The 10,459-nt window shown below is 39.3% G+C and overlaps 1 protein-coding gene across 1 annotated transcript; it reads right to left on the bottom strand.

Annotated features, from left to right (window-relative positions):
• Positions 1–1,863: 1,863 nt before the first annotated feature.
• Positions 1,864–10,154, bottom strand: SEC61G (SEC61 translocon subunit gamma). The gene is made up of 4 exons (XM_026501615.4): positions 10,048–10,154; positions 8,291–8,389; positions 7,069–7,171; positions 1,864–2,712 (listed from the first exon to the last, which is right to left on the bottom strand). Exons 2-4 carry the CDS (start codon positions 8,382–8,384, stop codon positions 2,703–2,705), a joined length of 207 nt encoding a protein of 68 aa, XP_026357400.1. The 5' UTR covers positions 8,385–8,389; positions 10,048–10,154; the 3' UTR covers positions 1,864–2,702.
• Between the last annotated feature and the right edge of the window lie 305 nt (positions 10,155–10,459).

Raw genomic sequence — 10,459 nt, 5'->3', positions numbered from 1 at the left:
TTGAAAACTTAAGGCCTTATGTGAGTATCATTAACCTATAAAGCATAGGCTCCAACCTCTACTAGTCTGTCAACATTTGTAATAACATTCATTTAGAAATTCGACAAGTGTTTGGCAGAATGCAGATACATGTTTAATAATTTGTAATTAGTGAATTGACTGATGCCCTATTTCAGTGAGCCATTTCATGATAGCAAGACATCCCAGAGCCCACAAACCACACTATTAAGCAAGAATGATTAGGAGACGAAAAAGCACGAGGGACAGAGGCAAATACAGGACTGTAAGAGTGGCTATGGGATGAGAACAGTATGGGTAGGATAAGCCTCAGAAAATGGGACAACTGCATCCAAACAATCTTGAAATCTACCCTAAAGGCCTTCTCTAGCAAAATTATGACCAGTGTGTAACATAAGAGGTAGAATTCAGCTCCTTTTAAGCACTTTAGCTCATTTAAACTTTCTGACATACGGTGCTCCTTCAAACACAGAACACAATGGCGCCTCCTGCACTCAGGTTAAATTAAACACCATTCATTCCAAGTAGAACCTTCCTAAGAAATGAGAGACAAATGGCCCAAGGGCAGATTTTGGAGTAAAACATCGTTTTTAAGCAGTAACAAAGTAACTGGAATTGGAACCAGGCTTTATTTCCTACATTTCCCACAGGGGGCTGCCATGCTGTCTGGACTATTACTGTCTCCTTCCTCGATGTGCATTTTTCTGTTACTTTTTGTGATTAGAGGTTAGTCTAGTGGACTAGGTGGCCAAGCACTTGCTTTAAGGGATAAGGGTTCATGGAAATGGCAGAACTACCATACAAAGGGCATTCTTTTATTTTGATATAGGTATTTAAGCAACACAAAACCATTAGCAACTTTTGGGGGCACCTGGCTGGCTCAATCGGTAGAACATGTGACTTGATCTTGGGTTCTAAGTCCCACACTGGGGGTAGAGATTACTTAAAATCTTAAAAAAACAAAAACAAAACAAAACACTATTAAGGTCCACGTACCAGCAGCCATTACGAAATGCATATTCTCAGACACACTCAGACCTACTGAATCAATCTCTAGGGGTAGAAGAGCTGTAGCTTAAACTCAGATGATTCTTATTCTTGCTAAAGTTCAAGTACTGTTTTATAACACAAATGCACTGGCTCTTAGATACACTAGTATGGCTAATAAAAAAAATCTAATGTATTTTTCCTACGTAAGTTTCAATCGAGTGTGAAGGTTATTCTGTCGTAGTTATTGGTCAGCCTTCATTTTACATGTGTAAGTATAAAATATGTATGCAACACCTTACCTGTCAACCAGCAAGCCAGCAAAAAAATGAACAGCCATAATACGTGCTATAAACAGGGATTCATAATTACCTTATATCAAGAAAATACTGTTCAGAATTATCTTATCCAATAAGATAAGCACATTTGCCAGAGGCAAAGCAAGTCTGCATTTTAGAATCCTTTCTAGCATGCTGTATTACATGTGTATGTACAAATATACGCATTTGTGCATATATATACACACGCACGCACATGTGTGCACGCACACGCGCGCACACACACACACACACACACACACACATTTCGGCCTTTAAGGAACTTGGTATCTGTAAAAGGGGCCCACATGGACTCCCTATGATTACAGATCCAAGGCTGTATTTTTCGTTCCTTGAAGACAACTATTCATTCGAAGCTGAAGTACTTGGCAGCATTTCAAAAACAGGCAGAAGATCAGTTACTATGAGAACAGACCGCTCTGGGGAGCACGGGTTCCAAAACTGAGGAACGCTGCCCAACCATACCAGTCAGACTTCTGTCTACCTTATTCATGAAGAATCAGAGGACATTCATCAAAAATGTGCTACTAACCAATTAAAAAACATTTTTTATTCAAGTATAACTTAGTTATATTAGTTTCAGACGTAGGAGACACTAATTCAACAATTCTCAGTGCTGCTAACCAATTTATTACAAAAATATTAGAACTTGGGAAATAAAGTACAGTAACTAAAGACCAAACAGACTAAAAAAACTGGGGGTTTTTCCCCTCTCAAAGGGGAATAAACTCTCATTACTTTTTTTTAAAAGGGGAAAGAAGGGCATCTTTCATCTCACATTCCAGTATCAGTGAATTCTTCATATATTTCAGAACTCTAAATATTTATGACAGTGTGACTAGTTTGTCTGAAGAGTATCTCCCACTCTGAAGTTTTAATCGTTATTTTCAGGAAGCTATTTCATTGGCACCTAAACTTCTACAGGAGCTCTACCTGCTTGTATTCTGCTTACAGACAAAACTCCTACCCTACCCTTAAACTCCTTCATTAACTTTACCATCCTTTACTCGCTCTGCTTCTTCTTCCGTGACAGGAAAATGTTTATCCAAGAGAGGTGCACTCAGAAAGTGCAGTATTTCATTTTAATTTCTCCTATAAAGCAAAATATGAAGAACAAAGGAGAGTACGAAGGGAAGGAGGGAAAATAACCCACTACTGCCTATCAAATTTGATAAATATCTATGATGGAAAAAGATAACTTTATTTTGAAATTGTTTTAATTTACAAATACAAAACACCTTGGAAGACAAAAAATGAAAGAAAAACACAAAACACATAGGCAAATTTTTACTCCACGAGCTTCTCAAATCCTCACTTATTCACCAATCCCCAAGATGAAAAAAACTTCTAAAAAGGTATTCAGCCGCCACTGTAAAAGAAAGAAAAATGGTCCATTTGAGTATATAGAACATTTTAATAACAATAATTATTTGAAACGTAATATGCTATAATTTTATGGAACTAAAATCAGTTATTTGAGAACTCCAAGAGAGCATAAAGAAGAAACTGTACTTTGAAATCTCGGAATGGAAAAGAGACTTAGAGATGATGTGGCTTCTGCATAAGCTTATCTTAAAAACACAGAATCCTTTTTTTTTTTTTCAGAAATGTGTTTAACAGTCTAAGTCTTATTTACCAGTCTTGTCTTTCTGAACAAGAGGGAAAATATGAATTACATATAGGACAGTTAGTTGGTTAAGTTTTTCAATTTGATATAGTCAGTTGAAAATAAAGAATAAAACTAGCTCAACCGTTCCCAACTACAATCACTAAAAAACAGGGGTTTAACCATAATGAAAACAAAAATCTTTCTACAAAAAAACTTCTAAATTTCAAAAGCCTAAACACTGTAACAGTATGCTGAGTATTAATTTTTTTTTTTTTTAAGTAGGCTCCACACCCAATATGGGGCTTGAACTCACCACCCTTGAGATCAAGGATGGCACGCTCTACTGACTGAGCCCGCCAGGCACCCCTAGTATTGTTTAGTAATGTTAAAAAAAGAAAAATAATTGTATTACCAGATGAAAGTAATATGCCTGAAAGAAATACTCCTGAATATATGCTTTAATGTTAACTATTTTTAGTGTTTATGTTATTAAATTGTATTACTGTAACTAAAATATCCACAACTATGTAAGTCCTTTAAATTATCATACTACAGCTATTACTTCTGACTGCTATAATTGTATAGAAAAACTTTTACCATAACAGAAATAAAAAGTGATAATTCAGCCTAATGAAAGAGAAGCTTGCAGTTATATTTCATTTGCTATCATCCCTAAATAACCAAAACAGTGACTTATGCTCTTCTCAAGCAGGAAAAAAAGATCTTTTGCTTTTATAGATGTCGAAGAGTACCATGAGAAGAAAAAGTTTTGATAGCTTTTCTCACAGAATGTTTTATTTGGCCTTCATGTTAATGTAAAAACTATATGAAGGTAGACTTTTAACTCCTTAAACTCTGACACAATTTTGTTAATAGAAGACAAGTTTTCTAAGTAACTAGCTGTTGAACAATCTCTGACTGGTTAAGATTGGTAAAAGATATTATGTGTTTGCCACGGAAAGAAATAAGAGAAAGGAAACTGAATACTTGTTTCAAAACCCTCTTGGGGACAACCTGACTAATCTCAATCCAAAAGGGTACACTAAGGGTGCCAGTCCTAAACAGTACTTTAGGCCACCACTTAGACAACGAAATAAAAGATTCTCTAGTACAAAACTAAGATAAATAACAATGTTGGGCAGATTAAAAACTCAAAAGGCTTCCCTAAGGGAATCTAGGAAAAAGGAATTTAACAAGGATAATGTTCCATTCTTAAGCAAAAAACAAACCACCCCAACTGTTTAAACCCAAGATAAAGGAAATTTATTGTAGCAGTTATTTGAGAAACTGTCTGAGGATTTTAGCCGCTAGCAAGAAAACATCTGTAGCAGGCATTCAACCCGAAATACTGGATTTTAAGAGGACTGATGAAATGCAAACTGAAGCATCAAGGAAGGAGTGTGACTCAGACTGGGGAGGGTTCAACTGAGCCAGAACGGAAGATGGCTCCTAATAACGGTTAAACATACAGGCTCCTGGGTCAGTCGGCCTGGGTTTTATATGCTGCTTTACCGCTTACCAGCCAAGCAACTTAAGTATTCACTCTTCATGCCTCAGTTTCTTCATCTATAAAATGAAAATAGTCATGCTAGCCTCACAGAAGTGTCAGAAGGATTAAGGGAGCAGCCCAAAGCAGGAACAGTCCCTGGCACGCTTGCCTAGTAAATGTTAGAGATTATTATTACCACCACGACCATCAGAAAAGATAAAGAACCATAAGTTGTTCACTTATATCAACAAACACTGACTGCTTCTCTTGGGTACGGGAAAGAGTACAATGGACTAGGCTCTGCAGTATAACACACACTACAGATTACATATACACACATATATATATTTACATATATTAACATTTTATGTATATTAACATTTTTGAGAGTGTGTGTGTGTAAGTCTCTACAACAGGATTATCTCAGAACTCATAATCTAAGGTGAGAAACAGGCCCTATCAACGACTCAAGGCAGACAGTAATGTCTGGCAAGAGTTAAAAAGACAGTATTAACTGAAGGCTGGGGAAAAAATGTAAAAAGCACTCATATAACAAAATACTGAAAGAAAGAGACAGGTGTTATTCCAAAGGGTAAAACGAAGAACAATGAGGGGTGTTTACAAGAAACAAGTTCCCTATCAACTGAAAATATTAACTGTATCAATTAAATCTGACATGGAAATGGGAAGCAGGAGACACTGAGCTGTGTGGAAAAGAAGGGACTTCACAGAAACCCACCCCACCCCTTCTGCTTACTGATGAGGTTACGTGTAGCCTAGGGACACGGAGTGTCAGGTTTCCTAATTCTACCTGAGTATTCTCTCCATGATTCCAGCATTCCAGAGCTGGTATTCCTCACCAGTAATATAACCTCTGTTATATACGTAGAGATTCAGAAATCTCTTTTCTGAAGTGATGGAGTAGATCTGAGAGACCCGGTCCTTTCCAGGTCTAACTTTCACTGATCCTAAAGTATCTCTTTGTGGCACTTCTGCTTAATAACTACAACCACCTACTTAAAAAATCCATCTGACAATATCATGCCGTCACTTGTCATTTAGAAGACAAATTCCACCAGTATCTATAGTAAAGTACCTAGGACTTAAAAGATCTAGTTTACAAAGCACTTCTAAATAATTGCTCCATATCTCCCTATCCCACAGAATAAGCCTAACAGGTATCACTACCTTTAAATGACAGATAAAGCTCAGATTAATTAAATACAAGAATCACAGAGAAGTAAATACTGCAACTCATAGTAAGTCTTTACACCAAACTAAAATGCCTAAAACTGGGACACCTGGGTGGCTCAGGTCATGTTCCCAGGGTCCTGGGATCGAGTCCTGTATCAGGCTCCTTGCTCAGTGGGGAGACTGCTTCTCCCTCTGCCTGCTGCTTCCCCTGCTTGTGCTCTTTCTGACAAAATGCCTAAAACTGAACTATTCTAATTGCTCACTGCCATTAGGTTTCTCCATAAGTTGTAATCAACTGGAAAAGAAAAGCATTTAGGAAAGAATAAAGTAATCCCAGTGTTTCTCTGTATTTTCTTCTTCGCTCTAACATACTAAAGGTTAAGAAACCCTCCATTAGTACCAGTGGCTCAAGACAGTCACAACAACTTCCATTTCAGTTCTTCCCCAAATTGTTTTCTAGGGTTCTACACGACTTAAGTCATTAACCGTTACTATAATCTAAGTAAGAGCTTTAGTCTTATGCAATAAACTGGGCATAGAAAAGCTAAGTACATTGTCCAAGGTCATGACAGTACTATTAAGTAAAAATAAAAGAGGATCCGAACCTACAAGATCTGGTCTAGTCTGAACTATATCAAGGTAGTGATTTTCAGACAGGGAGCATTTCTTCTGCACCTTAAAAACTAACAAGTTAATATATAGCATAAAGAAGACTTAAATTTGACTACTGGTTCTGCCACTGGCTTTATCACATACTGAGTGCTTTTAACTCACTTCCTTGACACTATAAAATTTTATTTATTAAAGAAAATCATGCCTATCTCAGAGTTGCTATAAAGATTGTAGAACATATAAAATCACTCCTAATTATCAAGTACTCAAAAAAATACCAGTAGACTCTGGCAGCATTAGTCAAAAGACATACCTATGTATTAACAAAAAGCAGGCTGTCAACTCAAACAATTTCAATTTTTTTAAAGACTCATTTGAGAGAAAGAGCAAGCTAGCACATGTGCACAGGGGGAGGGCCCGAGGGAGACAGAGAATCTCCAGCAAACTCTCCAAGAGGAGCCTGCCGTGGGGCTCGAACTCATGACCCTGAGATCATGACCTGAGCCAAAATCAAGAGTCAGACGCTTAACCAACTGAGCCACTCAGGTGCCCCTTCAATTTGTATTTTTTTTTTTTTAAAGATTTCATTTATTTATTTGACAGAGAGAGAGACATCCAGCGAGAGAGGGAACACAAGCAGGGCGAGTGGGAGAGGAAGAAGCACGCTCCCAGCGGAGGAGCCCAATGCGGGGCTCGATTTCAGAACGCAGGGATCACGCCCTGGGCCAAAGGCAGACGCTTTACAACTGAGCCACCCAGGCGCCCCGCCCTTCAATTTGTATTCTATCCTAGATATTTTCTATTTCCCAAAGTTTACTTACACAATGATGTTATTAATAGGGATATGGATCAATTTCACAAAAAAGCCAATGAATCCCATTATAGCAAATCCTATTGCTGTTGCCATGGCAATCTTCTGGAATTCTGGATTTAAAAACACAAAATTTAGATTATTTTTTGCATTGTCATTGCAAGTATAGGAGAGAAAACTAACAGGGACATAAATAAACTTACTCTTACTGGTGTACATTTCTCCTGATAGTAAATATATCATTTTAAATTAAACAAAATGTGATATTAAGAAATAAATTGCTTCACAGATTTTAAATTTTTATATTTTATTGATTTTAAGGACATAGAAATAAAGTGTCTGCTCGTGCTAGTGAATTCATCAATAAGCAGCAAAATACTCTTAGCAAATGAACAGAATACCAAAAGAAATGAAACATGAATAAAAGAAATACACAGTGTATGTTGTAAAAGTTGTTATACTGCTAAAAGTATTAATTATAGAAACACAGAACATGACTTTTTTTTTATAAACAACAGGTCTATTGTCTTTGATATAATGAAGCCAGAAATAAAGCTTGAGAAATCAAACTCCACAGCTGTAATTAAAGTGATAATTGCCATTCGTGACTGTCTTCCCTGAAAGATTCTAAACTACCCAAGAGCAAGCACTATTCTCTATAACATGTTTTTATATATTATACTACATATATACTATAATTAATATATTCTCTATTACATTCCCAGCTCCTAACTTCAGGCAGCACTCAAATGAACAAAAGTAAAAAAATTCTGATGCACCTTTTAACAGATGAATTATGATAAATAAGAATTTAATTCCCTAGGTTGGCAACAACTATACTGTTGATTTCATGTTAAGGTTTTGTTTAGGGGAGGAAATGGGAAGGCGGCAGTGGCAGAGCAGGGAGGACTCCAAAAGATATTCCAGAGTGGAAATGTGGAAGATACTAAAATCTCTAAAGTCATTAACTATGACTAAGGCAAACCCAACATGGAAAATAAGACTATAATAATCTTTCACCATTTGAAAATACATAAAACAGAAATCTGTAAAGTGTAAAAAATTATATAAAATCTAGGAAAAAGTGACAGTATTAAAAAGCAATAAAGCAAAATAAATCACTACAAATGTTGATGAAAATAATGCAAGAGTTATTAAACAGGAAGATATCAAAGAAAAGACTTAATAAAAATGCAAAGATTTAATCTTTCCCCCCATTTTAAAACTATTACCTTTTCTATCAGGTTTAGTGCATCTTTTAACCAGCCGAATCGAGTCCTTCACAAACTGCCGACTTGGCTCAACAAACTGCATTACCTGATCCATGATGCCTAAACAAAACAAAAAAGTAAAAAGATACTCACTGGTATTACTTACCATAAAGTAAGTACTTGCTCAGTTATATCACAATGTAAAGGAGACTAGCCATGAATTCATGTCTGAGATGAGTCAATTCTATCTCATAAAACAAAACAAAAAATACAGATTCCAAGCCTAAACTGACATTATTTTTTTTATAAACTCCAGGGAAATATCAGATCAAAGGCAATTTTAAAAAAGCACAGATCTTACCATGCTTTTATGCTCCTAACATAAGTTAAATAAGTTAAATGACATCCTTTGAAGTTAAACTTGTTATTTAAACAAGTTAAATAACATCCTTTCCTTACCCACTGCGGTCTTCTCATTGTTCCTGCTAAGGAACCAGCAATGTTGGGATCCAACAAATATTTTCTGCATTTTATCTTCAACTCTCAGAAACCAATGTCAAGTGCACTGAAGGCCAACTATGGTGCTGCAAGCGTCTAGACTAGAGGCAACATGGATTTCAATCTGATTGTTCTAAACCATGGCCACACAACACTTTCAGAAAGAGTAGTCTGTGTGGAATACATCTATCAAACTTACAAATCCAGGAAGACTGACTAAGCCAAGATCCAGATGCCGGGAAGCTATCACCTAAACTCCAAACCTTTAGGTTGGACACACTTTCAAGAAAACACCACTGTATATTTCATCACCTAGGTTCTTCTGAGTCCGCCATCGCCCAATAGGGAAATACCACCCAATCTCAGCTTTGAGAGCCACTACTTATGAAAAAATGAGGCCCATTTATTCCTTGCATCTTACTTTATCTCTAGTGTTTAGAACAATGGCCAGGCACATGAATACTCAATAAATTTCTGTTTAATCAATGAATGAGTGCCACTGAAAGAGCAGCTGGTGGTTCGAATCCCAGTCTATGAAATATAAACTCTCTAAGCTCCACCGTCCTCACCTAGGGTGGGTAGGTGGAATAAAATTCTATAAACACTCAGGGTCCCTTCAAAAGCATGCGTGTTTTCTTAGTATTTCACTTAAGTTTATTCTTCAAATCTAGGGAGCTTAAACTTTATAGCTGTCCTGGAGAGAGCTAAGACTTTCTTCGGGGGGGAGGGAGCACAACACACTGCACTCACTTGCAGGGGAGGGGGTCCAATGACACTCTCTCATCTCTCGATCTAGAACCGAGACCAGTCCTCCCACTACAGCCCACAGAAGCGGTGCTAGGGCCAGGACCGACTACAGCTCCTCCGACACACTAGTCCCCAAAGCCAACCCCAGAGGAACTCGGGCGGCAGCCCACCAGCTCTGAGCGAGCCCGGACGACGCCGGCAGCCCCCAACACAGCAGGAGCTGCACACAGAGAAGGCCGAGGGCAAACAGCCAGGAAGCCGCAGCCCGGGCCAGGGCTTTCAGCGCTGAAGGCCCAGCAGCCATCAGAGCCAGTCTCCTTCGGGATCTCGGAGGCCGCGGTCCGCAGAGGGCCGTGTGAGCAGGTGTGTGGGCAGCGGAAAGCGCCGCACCTCGGCCCCAGACCCGAGCGACCGGCCCTTCTTACCGCCCGCCCCGGACAGCCTCCCCGAGACACCCGCCGGCTCGCCCACCCCGCCGCCGCCGCCAGTCACAAAGGGCTCATCCTCAAACCCACCAGCAGACACAGCCTCACCTGCTAACAAACACCTCACACGCCAGCGACACGTAGCACAACAGCGGACTGACCCACGGCCACCGGAACCGGAAACCGATTCTCAGGCCTCTAGCCCGCCCACGCTTCCGTTCATTGGTGCCTCAGACGCGGAGACATCAGTGAGCAGGCGCAGCTCGGAGCCCGGCTCGGACACGCGTCCCGGAAGAGGTACGCTGCGGCGCGTGATGACGTGCGCTCTTGGGCGTGGCTTTCTTCTGCGGGTGGAGTGAGGCGTCTGCTCTTTACTTCCCCGAGTGGCCAGCGCCCCAGCAGCCCGTTCTCGCCCTGTTCGCGGTCACGTAGCAAGGACCGCCCTGCGGCCTTGCGCGGTCCCTGCGCTATTAGACACGAACTGCGTAAATCTCGCTAATCGGATTCCATTTGGATGATT

This window comes from Ursus arctos, unplaced genomic scaffold (assembly GCF_023065955.2).
Source record: "Ursus arctos isolate Adak ecotype North America unplaced genomic scaffold, UrsArc2.0 scaffold_3, whole genome shotgun sequence".
In the NCBI taxonomy this organism is placed as follows: domain Eukaryota; kingdom Metazoa; phylum Chordata; class Mammalia; order Carnivora; family Ursidae; genus Ursus; species Ursus arctos.
This window is presented reverse-complemented; position numbering and strand designations above follow the sequence as displayed.

Coding starts and splice junctions, on each gene's coding strand:
- SEC61G (XM_026501615.4), bottom strand. CDS start 8,384: ATGGATCAGGTAATGCAGTTTGTTGAGCCAAGTCGGCAGTTTGTGAAG. Junction 7,172..8,290: donor CACTAAACCTGATAGAAAAG/GTAATAGTTTTA, acceptor TTTTAAATCCAG/AATTCCAGAAGATTGCCATG.